General features: G+C 44.9%; 2 protein-coding genes across 4 annotated transcripts; both read left to right on the top strand.

The window, feature by feature from the left end:
* Window positions 1-55: 55 nt before the first annotated feature.
* Window positions 56-3,851, top strand: LOC109477282 (reticulon-4 receptor-like 2). Of its 3 annotated transcripts, none has more exons than XM_019778378.1 (4): window positions 56-515; window positions 1,408-1,536; window positions 2,167-2,273; window positions 2,554-3,851. In XM_019778378.1, the coding sequence occupies exons 2-4, from the start codon at window positions 1,428-1,430 to the stop codon at window positions 3,826-3,828; spliced, it is 1,491 nt and encodes a 496-aa protein (XP_019633937.1). In that variant the 5' UTR covers window positions 56-515; window positions 1,408-1,427; the 3' UTR covers window positions 3,829-3,851. The 3 variants fall into 3 exon arrangements, with proteins under 3 accessions (XP_019633937.1, XP_019633938.1, XP_019633939.1); XM_019778379.1 differs by having other exon boundaries at window positions 407-449; XM_019778380.1 differs by lacking the exon at window positions 56-515 and adding an exon at window positions 578-1,066.
* A 913-nt stretch (window positions 3,852-4,764) lies between these two features.
* On the top strand, window positions 4,765-10,869 carry LOC109477279 (short transient receptor potential channel 5-like). The gene is made up of 11 exons (XM_019778373.1): window positions 4,765-5,088; window positions 5,772-6,224; window positions 6,480-6,641; window positions 7,084-7,279; window positions 7,558-7,697; window positions 7,935-8,083; window positions 8,407-8,616; window positions 8,978-9,215; window positions 10,033-10,215; window positions 10,446-10,487; window positions 10,771-10,869. Exons 1-11 carry the CDS (start codon window positions 4,780-4,782, stop codon window positions 10,843-10,845), a joined length of 2,157 nt encoding a protein of 718 aa, XP_019633932.1. The 5' UTR covers window positions 4,765-4,779; the 3' UTR covers window positions 10,846-10,869.
* Window positions 10,870-15,582: the final 4,713 nt, after the last annotated feature.

The following is a 15,582-nucleotide window of genomic DNA, read 5'->3' as shown; positions in this document are numbered from 1 at the left end:
CATCCGACCCTTGTACCCACGGATTGCCTTTATTTGTTTAGCGTGTGTGAAAAATACGTTAATCGCGATGGCCTAGGCTTGGGAAGGTGGTAGCCAAGGCTTCAAAGCTATTTCTGTAACAACATGTTGAACATTTGCTAACACGAAGTCTCTGGCGCTTGACGTTCTCCTACACTGAAATGAGTTCAACGTCCAGATGAGAGTTATTTTGGTCAGGGACTATTTACATGACTTATCGTTGGTGCTGACTGGTTCTCGAAAGATCGACGCTTAGCTCAGTGAACGTTCAGTAAACTAGAGCCACTAACGTACTTGGCGGAGTCGTGGACTATTCAGAAAGTTCAGCTGCTCTTCCAGTCGCGACACACAGACGGCACAGGTGGTTACAAAGAAGCGGTGTCATCCTACCGGGATCTCAGCACAAAGGGTTCAACACACACACAGAATCGGTGAGCTTCATAATCGTCAACGCGGCTTTATAGCCATTTCTGGCAACGGGAGTACGTCCATTTAAGGTAAACTCTATGGCTATGTCTACAGGTTGTCTTTGAAGAACCAGGTATTCGTGCGTGACATGTAAAGTCACGTTAAATCTAGCTTGAGTGTTCTTCCACCCGGTTGTAGTCTACGGGGATTTGGGTGTCTTTATTCGTCAAACCCGGGAAAGGTGAACTGTGAGCTCACCGATATACCATGAAGTTGAACTACAGTGGATTTTAATGATCTATGGGCCGTAGGTCTGAGTATTTGGCACAACGTCAATGAACCCTTGCGTACAGAAGCCATGCCCCACACGAGCTAAAAGCCATAGGTCGCAGACGGTGTTTTTTACTCTGCGTGTTCATCGATATCAGTTTCTCAGACACGTGGCGTTAACGCACGTCCGATAGTCTCTTCGCGTTAAGTACTATCGCCGAAGTGCTCTGAGTACGTCACTACAGCACATTAACCTGTATACTTGGCAATATCGCACGTTCTCAGTCACGAAACGCCAGCGCTGTACCGCACGGTGTGTACCGAGGTTTGGTTATGATCATAGTTTCCTCCCCAGTCTTACCATTTGCAGGTAATTTGTGTGCTTGTTAGTGTGTTTATTGGCGCGTTTGTCTCCAGATTAATAGGGGAATGGAACATAGTATCGCTAGGGGAGTGAGCGGAATGATGCCTCCCCAACGTTAGACTTGATTGGCAAATTTTAGTGAGCATTTCAGTTTTGTACCTGTGCTAGTCTCAGTCACCTGGTAATGTCAAAACGGGCGTAAATAATGCCGTGTATTTGGTAATAGTCAGAAGAGGAATAAGTTAACATCGTTTTGATTAATTGTCAGAGATCCTACAGACGACACAAATTGCTTGGTACAAAAATCTAGTAAAACCCACACTGTTCTCGCCTTTTCCTCCATCTAGCCATCGCCTGAGGAAACATCATGCTGTCTACTCTACTTCTTCTGTTTGTGTCCATCTTCGCCGCACATGCGCAGTGGCAGTGGCCTGGCTGGACCCCACCATGTCCTACAAACTGCGACTGTTCACAAGGTAGGTTTGCAAAACAAACAAACAAACAGACATACAAACAAACAACATCCACTAAAACGTTATCCACTAGATTCTGAAAATCTCACCTCACAAGCAGATGTACATGAACAAGAGTGATTATTTGAGAGACTGACCAGAAATGAATACAGTGTAATATTTTGCCTGTTTTAATTTAATCATCCCCATAGACCTTACCTTAGACCTTAGTTCCTCCTGTGCCTGATGGCACATCGGGCAGCTAGCAAGCTTCCACTTCTTTTTGTCAGCAGCTACTGTCTCTGCCTCCTCTAAGGGGATGTTTGCACTTCTCAGGTCTTCTTGGAAGGTCCTCCGCCATGTATTTTTCGGCATTCCCCTCTTCCTTCTGCCGTTTTTGGGGGACCCAGGTCATCGCTGCCTTAGAGTGTCTTCTGCTGGGTAGACGGAGGATGTGTCCTGCCAACTGCATTCTTAATTTCATCCCCTGTACGATCCTTATCTGAATTACCCTGAGAACTGGAATCCTTCCCATGGCCTTAGGCCCTAATTAACTCCAACAAAACCTTCATGCGGTGGGGAATTGACAGTTGGGGCGAAGGAAGGAATGGTTTACGCATGATAGGTGCTGACTGAATGGTTTCATACTTACAGACGATATCATTGACTGTAAGGAGCGACAACTGACGTCCATCCCGGCCAGACTGGGCGAGGGCATCCATCGTCTGAACACGGACAAGATCCTGCTGCAGAACAACCAGGTACCAACACGTCCCTCATCGAAGCCATTCTTCTTATCACTGTAATATTATGCTGAGATTTTTTTAGAGACATTTCTACAGACAAGAATATCAGCATCTAAAGTAACACTAGTGCTGCGCTAGTATTGGGAACCGTAGAAATACAAACACAGAGAAAGACGGGACAGGCAGAAACAACACTTAACGTCCGGGGGGGGTGAAATATCAACAAAACGTACAGCAGCCAAGTGTGCATTGTTAAATTTGTGTTTAACTCCGCATCGCATTCATTTTCCTGTAGATCACTTCGGTGCAGAGAGACACGTTCGACGGAATCCTGAACTTGAACGAGCTCCATCTGGAACACAACTTCATCACGACCATCGAACCTGGAGCCTTCAGCGGAATCATTAACCTGGGCAAACTCTTCCTCAACGACAACCGCATCGGGAGCCTCGGTCCAGGCACCTTCGGCGGCGTGGTCAACATCAACTCCCTGTTCCTGCAGCAGAACGAGCTGCGAGGCTTCACCCTGGATTCGCTGGACGGCGTGGTTAGTCTGGAGGAGCTGGATCTCGGCAGTAACCAGTTGTCCAGGGTCCCTTCGTGGGGCGGTAAGAATCCGGTAGATTCCTGGCTGCCCTGGCAGAGTCTCCGGGCTCTGCATCTCGACAACAACCCGCTTGAAGCAGTCAGCGATCACGCGCTCGGACTGAGCTTTGGTTTGGAGGAGCTGTACATCCAGAACATGCCGAGGCTGAGGTCTGTCGGTCGGTTCGCCTTCCGCGGGCTGCCTTCCTTGACTGTCCTGCACCTCCACGGTAACCCCTACCTCTCCTCCCTCCCTGACGACCTGTCCCTGCAGCTGACAGAGCTCCACCAGTTCAGCTTGAGAAACAACTCCCTTAGCGCCTTGAGGCCAAGTGTTCTCTCAGGGTTGGACACTCTGTCCTATCTCGATGTCTCTCTGAATCCCTGGCAGTGCGACTGTGGCACGGTCTGGCTCCAGACCTGGTCCCAGCCCACTGCCACTGGCCACAGTGGTTCTCTCATTAACTTGGCTGAAACCACTTGTTCCACCCCTTCTGGTGCCAATGGCCAGCTTCTGCAGGCTGTCAATCTCGCTCAGTTCAGCCAATCAGGACAATGCGGCCCTGCTTCTGCCCCGCCCACCCTACCGCCTGATTACCACACCACCTGCACGAACAACGTGTGCCTCAACAACGGCACCTGCCTGATTGATGCCAAAGGGCCCTACTGTCTCTGCAAGGAGAACTTCTTCGGCGAGTACTGTGAGAGGTGCAACGGGACCACGACTGTCAACCAGGGTTTTACCAACATCGTTGGCATCCAAAGCACCGGGCAGCAGTTTATGATGAAGCCTATAGAGGGATCTGCGGGCCTTGCTCAGACCTTCGTCGGGGGCAACGTCCAGACCTTCACATTCGGTCCGCAGCCAGGTCGAGTCCAGGCAACGGAGGACACTCCGGTCTCTGGCTCGCTGTCTGTGTCTGGCTTTATGGGAGGCTTTCAGTTGATCTGTTTGCTTGTTGCGTCTGTGGTCATGTTGGCGTGAGGTGAGATCACGATTTGACCGACCGGCCGGCCGGCCAGCCAACCGGCCGACCAACATACAGCCTTTGCTTCATGCTTCAGACCAAATACAGAATGGCAGAAATGTAACTATCCATGACAAGTAGTTCTTGGTTTCTTGTTATTTGGTTTCTAACAAAAACAAATGTTGCTCGTGTGATATGTATATCTTATTAAAGTAAACATAGTAATGGCCAATACCTCGTTGCAAATTCACCTGTTTGCAAAATGTAGTGTTATCTCATTCTGTGTATTGTTCTGCAGAAACAATGTGCATTAAAACTACATTGAAGAAAAGCACTGAGTGTTGTAGATCTTATGTTTACAGTGGCAACTCCGTACTCTTTGTAGAATTTCCAACTTCGTCTCTTCAATGATAGCATAGGATGTGACGGCCTCTGATTCGTTGAAAAAAAAACTGAATGGTTGTGTGAAAGGAAACAAAATAAAAGCAGTAGAAAGAACAACTCACTTGCCTTTTTTTACAGAATCCCCTCCCCGTGAAATCCTTTCTGAACCGTCCCTAGTAATAACAAGCATGATTGAAACCAAGCACAGCAGATTACACTTAAACTCTGTAAGTGGCTTAAAAGCTCTGCAATCAGAAGGCCGGATGGGAATGGGGTGAGTTAATAGCATTCATACGCGGCAAATGACCTTACGACACTACTTATATGCCTTCGTCAACAAATTCATATTTGATGCGGTGAAAGCAGAGAGAGAGAGATGTACTGAAAAATAGTTTGTGGACCTAGTATCCATTAGTGTAATTGCTGAATTAGGTGCCCGTGTAATGTTACGCGTAGCCCAGTCTACTTGGCAGCAGCAAGAGGCGGTGAAAAGCAGAAAGTCTTCTAGAGACAAGGCGCCGGACCTGATTCAAGCCGTTTGTTCTCGTTTTGGCTAATATGTAACTAAAAATTTAGTTGCAACTATGGAGCAGCGCCTGTTTGAAGCCGCCGAGAATGATGACATCATCGAGCTGATGGACATTCTGCAATCGGGGTCACTGGAGGGGTCATCACTGGACATCAACTGTCGGAACAACTTCGGACAGTCGGCTCTGGACGTGGCTGTAGACTCCGGGTGTCTATCGGCAGCAGAGGGTCTCCTGAACAGCGGTGCACAGGTGGGGAGCGCCATCTTGTACGCCGTGGACAGGCAGGACCTGGCGGCCGTTCGGATGATTTTAGACAAGAGATCAACTGAGGATGTTACGGGCAGTTTGGCGAAGGAGAATGAGGTAATCATATAATGGACGTCTTTTTTCCCATTTTTTAGATCTAAAAACTGAAGTCTATTTATTTATTTATTTCTGTCTTCTTTATACAGGGTAGACGCACTCAGTACAATATACTGCTTTACAGGCGTGCCCTGTACAGATAGACATAAACACCAACAACAGTAAAACAAAAATAACCAAAAGTAACATATATATATACACAACCGAGCATCAAAATCGATGGATCAGCAAAACTCTTTGCACTTGACGACAAGTTAGGACGCTCATCACAAAGGCAAAGCAACAAGTTACGTGTTACGTTGAGCTAATGTAATATTAAAGTAGAGTATCAGCGATTATGTATTTGGTGATCTGTATGACTTGGCAAGGGTTGACAAGCCAAGGGTCGATACTGAGTATTGTTGCCTGCTGTCATGACAGCGCTATTGGATAAATAACTTGGATCAAAGATGCTGACGAACTGCAGAAATTACAGTCATTCTAAATTACTAGGTTTTAGGGTTACACCAGGTGCATCGTGTCCAGTTTAACACGAGTTCATCAATAATTCACAGGATGAAAAGTTTATCCGAAGAGGGAATTGGCATGGCGATCAGATGTACAAGGGGAAGATTAATATCTATATGGCAGAATTCACTGAGTCTTAAAAAAACTCATTCTTATTTGTATTTACGCTTTCTCAGTGTCATCATAGCTGCATGTTTTCATCCGACATGACCCCTCTTATACTCGCGGCTCACAACAACAACTACCGCATCCTGAAGCTTCTGTTGGACCGAGGCTTCACCCTCCTGGACCCGAGCACCTACTCCTGGGCGTCCGGCGTGAGGCAGTCCAGCGCCTGGCTCAGCACGTACCGGGCCATGAGCAGTCCCTACTACATCCTCCTCACGTCGGACGACCCGTTCTTCACCGCCTTCACCACGGCCAGGACGCTCAGAGACGTCTGCTGGAAGCGGGAGAACTACCGGGGCCGGCTGGAGGAGATGGCGGACCAGTGTGAGACTTTTGCCGCCGAGCTGCTGGACGAAGTCCGGGACTCCGAGGAGCTGGAGGCTGTGCTGGGGTACAGCAGGAGTGATCAGCAGCCCCCATACACAACCTTGGAGATGGCAGTGGACCTCAAGCAGAAGAGGGTAGGGATTCATTGAATCGTCAGAGTCTATAGGGATTAGAAATAGAGCCACCATGGTACAAACGGATGCGACTGCTGTTTTACAGTACCCTTACTGTTGAGTTTTCGAGCTCCGAACTCGGACAGTGATTTCATCCTTTTTATGAAGTTTAGTGACTTAGAAATGCTCCATTTTGGCTGTCCGTAGCTGTTTGCGCAACGCATTAAGCTTGTTAGTGTTCAAATACATCATGATGTCGTTGTCGGTTTTCCCCAGTTCGTGTCGCACCACCTGTGTCAGGAGTACGGGCTGCTGCTGGACCTGCCTGCCGCAGAGTGGGAGTCCTGGTCCCGCATGTACGTCATTCTCTTCAACCTCACGCTGTGTCTGTTCTGCCCCCTGCTGTGTCTGGTTCACATCATCGCACCTAACACTGTGGTAAGAAACTTGTGTTGGTCGCAGCTTAAAAATTAAGCTAGAAAGGTAATATTTGCAAAGCAAATGCATAATGTTTACCATCGCATATGGTCTGCTCTGTTAATTCTTACTCAAACACATTCATATATATGAAGTCTAAATCCCTCCTACTACAAAATTGCAACATGATGTAACCCAACACCAGTTACCATGGTGAGGGACAGCATAGCCTGGTTGGCCAGGTCAGATGTCAGTGTTTGTAACGGAAGATGAAGAGTACTGAGGAAAAACAATATGTTTTCCTTCGGTAAACATAATTATCCAAAACAAGAAACAAAGCAACCCATGCCTATTCTTCAGCGTTAATAAGTTACATTTTATCTTTAAACAATACATTATTCTAAACTTCTTACAGCTAGGCTAAAAGAAAATGCGTCATGCAATGTTTGCCTTATGTTGTCAGGCCGGGAGAATGGCGTCGATCCCGTACATCCGTGACCTGTTCTGGTCGGTGTCTGAGGTGCTGATGCTGGCGGTGGTGAGGTGGGAGGCGGAGTATCAGATCGGGCGGGACGAGATCAACAAGATCGCGCGCGGGGATCCCACTCCGGTTATCATAACTTCGTACCCCCAGATCATCATCATGATCTGGATACTAGGTTAGATTAAGCAGACACTTGTTGATATCATATTATTGCAGAATAGCTTTATAATACATGTTGGTGAATGATGTTGCAATTTAGCTCTCAGTTTCCTACAGAAACAAGTACATTTACAGCTGAGAGAATTTCTGGGTATACACGCCCATGTACTTGATGACTGGAAATGATTCATATCGCGTCACCCAACTCTAGCTAGATCTTTTGTCAATGTTCATCGTTCACCTATCGTCTCAGCCTGTTTTAACTTAGGCCTGCACATGTCCACACACACACAGGGTTGTTGATAGAGGAACTGCAGGAGATCTGGTACCAGGGACTCCGGTACCACTTCACCCGGCTGTGGAACCTGCTGGACTTCGCCATCCTGGCCACCTACATCACACAGCTGGTACTGAGGATCATCGCTTATAGATGGGTACGACGCCTTTATATATGTTTGCCTTATTAAAGTAGACACTGGTCTGTTTCTCTTCCAATTTTGGAAAATGTTAGCTTGATACAGGATAAAAAGTAAACGATTTATTGAAAAAAACCTTTCCTACATGTCACGTATACCGTACCGAGAAATGCTCCTATTCCTATCACCTTTCGACATGTACAATGTCCTGTATGTTCATCAACGTAAGATTGCCATGTTTTATCCCAAATACAGTGGGGTCATTACAGTGAGGCATTTGACTGGCTCGTCATGATCAGGGCCCACCCGGACATCTTCCAGCCCGTGATGATTGCGGAGGGACTGTTCGCCATCTTCGCCGTGCTCGTGGTGCTCCGGGCCATGGGCATCTGCAGCTTGAGCAGGTCAAACATTGTCTGTTGATATTAGACGGACATTTGGTGGATCCAAGCCATCCTCAATAGCATATTGAGTTGAAGCATGGTGATTTTCAAGGTGTTAGTAGTAGAAGTGCAATGAAGCTTCGCTATGGCTTGCGTCTTCAGCAAACACATCGAGTCACCACACCTCTTCACGATGAGCGTATTCTTTCTTGAAGCTCCCCGGAACCATTGGGGCGCCGGTTTTACGTCACCATCCAAAATTACGAATACAACCCTTTACAGCGTACAAAACTTTTAGAATTATTTCGTAGAATTGATTCATTTGAAAACAATTCGTTGTACAGGAACTTAGGAACCCTGCAGATCTCCTTCGGGAGGATGATGTTCGACATCCTGAAGTTCATCACCATCCTGGCGCTGGTGATGTTCGCGTTCAGCTGCGGCTTCCACCGGCTGTACCGGTACTACGGCGCCGTGCACGGCTACATGTGCGACGAGCACGGGCAGAGCCACCTGAAAACCGCCAGCTGTCTCAGGCCACACGGATACGCCACGTGAGTTCCGGCATATTTTGGTGATCCTAATCTTAACACAAATCTACAACATAGTGAATCAGAGGACACAAATCATTCGAAAATGGACAAAATGTTGTAAAGGTCTATCGGTTCAGAGAAGGTCAGCGATCCAGCAAAGGTTAGACACAATAGCGGACAGTGTTGACAGTCTAAGGTTCTTGAATAATCTTTTCTACATTCTTGTTAACAAGGTTGATGATCCCAAATGTAGAAATCTTTCTTTTTTTGGCCCGCCTTGTTTTTTTCCTCCTATCGCATTAAATTTGTAGTCTGAGGAAGATGTCATCCATAAAATTTGCTTGCTGTGGCCTAAGGTAGACATTTACGTTTCCCCTTGCAGACTGCTTGGGACGGCTGAGTCGCTGTTCTGGGCCCTGTTCGGCATGGGGGACCTGACCATGCTGGAACTGACGCCGCGTGCCCATCCGGATCCGAACGTGGTGTTCCAGAACCTGGGCAAGCCGGTCTTCACGGAGACCCTGGGCAAGATCATGTTCGTCATGTACCACGTGATCGCCGTCCTGGTGCTGCTGAACCTGCTGATCGCGATCATGAACGCCTCCTACCAGATCACGGAGGTACTGCACTAGGCTAACGTATCTGTCGTGCAGGTGCTGTACCCGGTGTACTTGAAAATCCTTGTTACTGCCAGCAGAATTCCAGCATCATCCTAAGTTTGCACGTTGAGTACAAAGCTATGGAAAATGAAGTGCAGATGTTTGTCAATGGGGAGCAATTAGGTCGATGCAGCTGCAGTCTGTTTTTCTAGCTATGACTGAGCTTTTTTTTTTGTTTGCACGGCATTTAACTAAACATGCAGTCTGGTATGAAGGGCTACATTTATGAAAATGAGACAATTTGGACGAGGAATCATAGCTAGCCGCCACCATGTTAAGCTGGCAATACATGACAAATGACGTTTACATAGCTATAATCACTACACGATTCTTTCAATGGTGCTGTAAAAACTTCACCCGTAGCTAATAGTCTTGCTCACGAGGCACTCTAGTGTAGTTGTTGTGTGCTTTCGTTCTTAATTCATTAGTTAGATACCAATCATTTATAGGCATCCAATTCGATTTCAGAGCAGCAAAACTGAAAATATTCTGAAGAAGGCAATTTCAATCAATATTACATACTTTGGGTATTTAAAACTGCAGAAACAAGTCCCAATATGAAGCTTTATTTTCTGCGTGGTACCCTATAAATCAGCCCAAGGCCCTTCCAGTAACCATTTTCTGTCAGAGGTTTTGGTACTTTTGCTCCATGAGGGTCAATATACATTGGATAGCGTGATTTTAACTCAGTATGTAGATAAGTGACGTCGACTAGAATATTGACTTTAAAAATCGGGTTTCCAAGTCCTAAAGCCTGCAATGGATGCCTTTAATACAGGACAACAAGGAGGCAGAGTGGACGTACCGGCGGCTGAAGGACATGATGTTCCACCGGAGGGTGGGTCTGACTCTGCCGCCTCCCTACAACCTGCTGGTGCTGGTGAGGGACGTACTGGTGTGGACGTGGCGTCGGGTCTCACACTCACAGAGGCGCGATGTCGGTTCTCATGACAACGAAGAGGTAAAACGGTCACTGCTCAAATGTGACACGTTTGGTCTGTTTTTCATGCCTATTTATCTATTTATTAAAACTCAATCCAGTCCTCCACATTTAACTAAATCAATAACCCACTACCTCAGGCACCTGGCGTAATATTAATAAAGAACGAGAGAAGTTGTTTCATGGTTCCTAGTAGTATAGGCAGCCACCTGTAGATGCTCGATCTGACTTTGGCTATGTGGTTTCTGCAGGAAGATGTACGAACCACGATAATCTCAGAGGAACGGTTCAAGGTGTGTCTATTTTTTGCAAAATGCAAACATTTATAGTAACTCCTTACTACGACCTTTCGGTGTATATGGTGGTGTCGATTCTATATAGTCTTTTCTGTGCAGCTTTTTCCTCGGTGTTGGATGCTAATTTAAGTAGAAAGCAGAACGTTCTATTTGTGTGACTTGACTGGGGTTGAACACGCGACCTGGATGCAGAGCGAGCAATTTCTGCGACAGTTTCACATTCGTATCTTAGAGCTTAATGGCTTATTCCTTTATTCATTGTTGCCCCCCAAACATGCAGATGGTGGCTGAGCGACTGGCAAAGCGGTACATCCTCCGCAGGGAAAGAGAGACGAACCGAACCAATCACAATTGAGGCTATAAGCTAGCATACATGTAGTCCATATATTATGTGGTGTTACTTAATGTAGCTGTGTAGGTCCTTGCACTTTTGTCGCATATATATATAATGTATTCATAACGTTCACTAAAGCCTCGATACGTATGTCTGAATAATTGCAAGAAGTTGTTATATACTTCCAGTAGGTTTGGAATCTCAGATTTTTCGTCTTAAAACGTTACATAAGATGTAAAGAGTAAGCAGTCTCTATTCTGATCAATTAGCAGAAGTACCTGTGAAAAACGGAAAACGGCACCAGGCTTATTGGACTCCCCCACCGTCAGCGTGAGTTATGTAGGCTGTAATTGCCCCCCAGATAAGTAAGAACTTGGCAGCGAAGCACTCAATAAATAATCTCTTTTGAAGTTGCGTAAAGACGAATTTTGTGTTCTGGTGATAGCACTTGGTGTACGTGCGAGACATGTGCAATTTAGACATCCTTTAACATCAAGTAGAGATATTTTGATTTTGAAATTTGAGTCAAATTTGACTTCTAACCACGCCCCGACCACCGTGACCTACTCCCAACCACCAGCCAATCACTCCCCAACCATAGCCCAACCTCCCGTCCACTCCCGAACACTAGCCAACCATGCCGAACCTTCCTCCCAACCTACTCCCAACCATAGTTGGGGAGAGTTCGGCAGTGTTCGGGAGACCATATTCGGTTTACCCATACACTAGAGAATTCTTCATTTACTTGTACATTGACCTTACGATGGTGCTCCGTACCCGATATGGCATGTTTCCTACCGATAATAGTCATTCTCATGTACCGCATGATATATCAGCGTCAGACCGTACCCTCACTCTCATAAGTGGAACAGGGATTACTCCTGATGCTTAATTTAAGGCACCTTCCTACATCACTTCTATAGCCTAGATTGGGATGGCCATATTACCTTTCAGGAAAGCGAGCTCTGTAGTCGTAAAAGTTGAGACTGTCATAAAACTACCGGCGGAGCTGCGTGAATTGGATATGAATAGGGCCCAATCTCCAAGCAGATGATTGGAAGGTAGAGCCATTTTTGTTTGTTTGTTTGTTTTTGTTATAAACGGCAGATGTTAGGAAGGCCGTAAGTGGGCTCTTTCTAATATTTTGGGATATTTTGTAATACTTAATTAGCCGTTACGTGCGGTCAAGAAATGCGTCACTTCTTGTTTTTTCTTGGTCAGTCTTTCCCTCCCGACATCTGCTTGGTTTACGTTTCAAATATTATCAACCCTTTAATTTAAAGTGGAAGATTTTATTACAGTATCAATACGTTGTTTGATGTTTAAACCCATTACGATGTTGTATCCAACCTTCCCTTCTTTAACTCCTTGTAGAAACTTTTGGAACATTTGGAATGTAATTAATACCAACACAGTGTGTGCCAATAGACGCCAGATGCTCAGATTGACCATTATACCAATAACCCAGCTGTTAGGGCTACACTTAATTAAGTTCCATAAATTTCCGTCAAACATAACTAAAAAGAATGGGAAAAAATCGACAGGTGCTTTCTACAGTCATTAAATGTGTTTGGCGCCCTATGTTTGGGACCGCATTGTTTGCAGTAATACCTAGCTTCAGTGCACAGTGAACCAGTCATAATTGCCCTGACAAAGATTAAAGACGGCCATCGAAACACCTGTCGGTATCAGTATAGCCGGTATAACCGCCTTTCGGCGTAACACACCAGCTTCGCAGGCACGCGGTGCGGCGGCAGCTAGCTATATCACACCGAACAACCTGCACCCAATCTTTGCACATTTAAGTGCAGGAGATATTTAAGATTTCTAGTGATGATGCCCTTACTGTGCTTGGTGGCAACGAGTTCCACTCCATGATAGGTCTTGGCAAATGCGAGCTTTTGAACATATATCGGTATCGAAACGTCAGCTGTTGTTAAATAAGTGGTTGTGAATAAAGAACTATTCAGATATTCACCATACTGATGACACTGATTTTCATTCCACTCACAAAAGTCTCATTTTGACCCAATAGAATCTTGATGTAAACCTAAAATTGCTCTCTGCTGCGTGAATTGTCGTTATCGGTAAGTGGACGGGCGGCAAGGTGCAGGATTATTGCGCGGATTAGACTCTGACGTAGCCGAAAGCTCTACTTCCATTTGCAGGTTACCAACCTCTGCCCTTAGTTACGGCGCCAGAAGCAATAAAGTGAACTCATGGTGATAAGAGGTATGAATATCTCGTTAGCGATGTGGTCCAGAATTTTGAGCTGTGTCTCTAGACCTACCATTGCAAAGTTGGTAAAAGTGGGAACATGAAACTTTCTATTTTCCCGTTTCTTTCACGTTGGGTGGTTAGATGTTGGATACCTCGACATATTTTTTAAGATTATGTATTTGTGTTTTAAATGTTGCATTTCTAGTTGTGTGTATTTAGCAATCCGAACGTAAACAGCAATTTTCCACTGACAAACGAACAGTTAACTTATCACGAACTATCCGTGTGTTTGAAAAGAAAAAAAAAACATGACCTGTCCTTGGTGCTGAAAAGTGGGTGCCTCACAGCCAAAGTTGGTTAACAAACTAGTAACACTGACGCTGCATCAGAATTTCGCACGTCACAGACGATATCTTTTCCGACACAACATTTGAAATCTACAGACGGGATATCATCCTTTTAAGCCAAAGTGTTATGCACAATACAATACATAACGGATGTCGCAGGGGCGAAAAATACGTTCTGCCGACGTGTTGGTGTTATCTACACAGGCAGATTGACGCACGCGTGGTGAGATATGAGTCTCTCGCTTACTCCCAGCAAAGATCTGGGACACCGAATCCGTCAACATGTTGTCAACGGCCAGAAACGTGGGGAGACCCCGGGCATATATTCCAACTCTGCGTCTCTAAACTGTGTACGGGATGGATGACTGTGATGATCGATGAAAACTCGATTCAGGCGGTAACAAGAAATCTAAGATTCCAAACCTCGTAGAATAGTGCATGATATATACAATAACTGCTGAAAATTTCAGATATCACGTTAAAAACGCAGCAATGTTACCATTAATGCTTCATAACTAAAAGGATTGGTTGCATTACATTATACATAATACAGGCTTAACTCCCCCTCCTGAGGCATATACTACCATTTATATAAGTTGCAGATTGCTATGTTATCTACAATCAGAAACATCTATGAGAAAATTCACGGCACAACGCAGCCTTAGATATACTTCAGCATAGAAATGATAGACATAAATCGATGTGTATGTTAGCAGAACATTCCCAAAATATACATTCTGGCTTTCAACGCCGGTCATGCCTTCTATCTTTTGGGGTTGCATACGTAAATGCCATATGAAGTCGTGAAATCCCCTTTACACTAAATTACAGGGAATCCCTCAATCTAGTTTGACGCTGTAACCCAAATGCCATCTTGAAATCCCTTCTCTAGTTTATTGTCGGTGAGGCATGTTATTTGATCAACCAGTCTTATGAGTCTCCACGGTTGGTTGTATAGTAGTGTAATGAATCCTGTTTATCCTGCAGTCAGCACACTACACAATCAGGTTATTGTTTCATACACATTTGTCACCATGAAAGAGAAGGTCTACTGCAATTATGTTTATTGTCTCTCCTATGTGTTTGTTTCTATGTGTGGGACACAACACCAGCAACAGCTGCCTGTATCCCACGTGTAATGCAATGTTGCAATTTCAATAAACCAAATCAAATCAAATCATGTTTACGTTGTCTGAAAGTATGTATGCGGGCAGATGTATACTAGTAGTACCTTATAGCTGATTATATGTATTGCTGCAGTGTATGTGCAAGGGTGTGTAGCCCCGTTTTTCTGGACTTTAATCAGAGAGCGTGAAGTATTCGTTCGTAACCGCTATGTCTTTCGTTGCCATACAAACCTACTGCATGTGATTTGTATTCAATTCGTGTGTAAGAGGAGACCTTATGTAACGGCAACATAAAAGGTAATCCCGCTATCCTATATTATCTTGTTCTACGGACAAAAATATAACAAGATTTGTTTCGCAGTAAAGCTCACTCATATTTCGTGTATTTTATTATAGCATAGCTTTTGATGGTGTATTACATGTACACTGATCAGAGTTATACTTAGAGAGCTTGGAAGTTTGTAACTCTACAGTTTGATACTCAATAAAAGAACAAAAGTCACGTTTCCTTGGCTAGTTAGCCAGACCCTTTGTGCTCACAAATTTATCTCAGTAAAATTCCAGTCACATGAAACAGATACGTATATGCAAGTAATTTCTTCTTCTGATCTTACTAGCTGGTGCGTTATGCCGAAGGGTGGTTATACCGGCTATACTGATACAGATACTAGGTACTCGGTGAGAAGAACTTTACCCGAAAATCTCAGCTTTCATTATGTTACAGCCTCCAGTACGGTTCAACAGATCGTCCGTTTACTCTAGTCGAAAATACTTCACAGATAGAGTGTGTATATTCATGTATTCTAAGAACTGCTACGGAATAATATATTTTGGGGTTCTTTTCAGGAAGTTGTGGAAGGCGAGGTGTCGCATTTTTTCTTTATTAATCATACACTCAACAGAATACAGCACCTAGACTAGTGGTGGCACACTCAAGTCACGAACTTATTTTGACACCACCACTAAATAAATACATACATTAAAGAAAATGAACATACACTTCAAAATATGTACAAAATTCATTTTCTTTTTTTTTTCTGCAATGAGTGGGTATTGACAATAAT

The sequence above is a fragment of the Branchiostoma belcheri genome, unplaced genomic scaffold (assembly GCF_001625305.1).
Source record: "Branchiostoma belcheri isolate BF01 breed outbred unplaced genomic scaffold, Haploidv18h27 scaffold4, whole genome shotgun sequence".
NCBI classification, from domain to species: Eukaryota; Metazoa; Chordata; class Leptocardii; order Amphioxiformes; family Branchiostomatidae; genus Branchiostoma; species Branchiostoma belcheri.
Note: the sequence above shows the minus strand (reverse complement) of the source record. Positions and strands in the feature narration are given on the sequence as shown.

Bases quoted from the DNA above. Each gene is read 5' to 3' on its own strand.
- LOC109477282 (XM_019778378.1), top strand. From the start codon at position 1,428: ATGCTGTCTACTCTACTTCTTCTGTTTGTGTCCATCTTCGCCGCACAT. The intron at 1,537-2,166 runs GTAGGTTTGCAA...TCATACTTACAG, and splicing joins AAACTGCGACTGTTCACAAG to ACGATATCATTGACTGTAAG. The intron at 2,274-2,553 runs GTACCAACACGT...ATTTTCCTGTAG, and splicing joins TCCTGCTGCAGAACAACCAG to ATCACTTCGGTGCAGAGAGA.
- LOC109477279 (XM_019778373.1), top strand. From the start codon at position 4,780: ATGGAGCAGCGCCTGTTTGAAGCCGCCGAGAATGATGACATCATCGAG. The intron at 6,225-6,479 runs GTAGGGATTCAT...GGTTTTCCCCAG, and splicing joins TGGACCTCAAGCAGAAGAGG to TTCGTGTCGCACCACCTGTG. The intron at 7,280-7,557 runs GTTAGATTAAGC...ACACACACACAG, and splicing joins CATCATGATCTGGATACTAG to GGTTGTTGATAGAGGAACTG.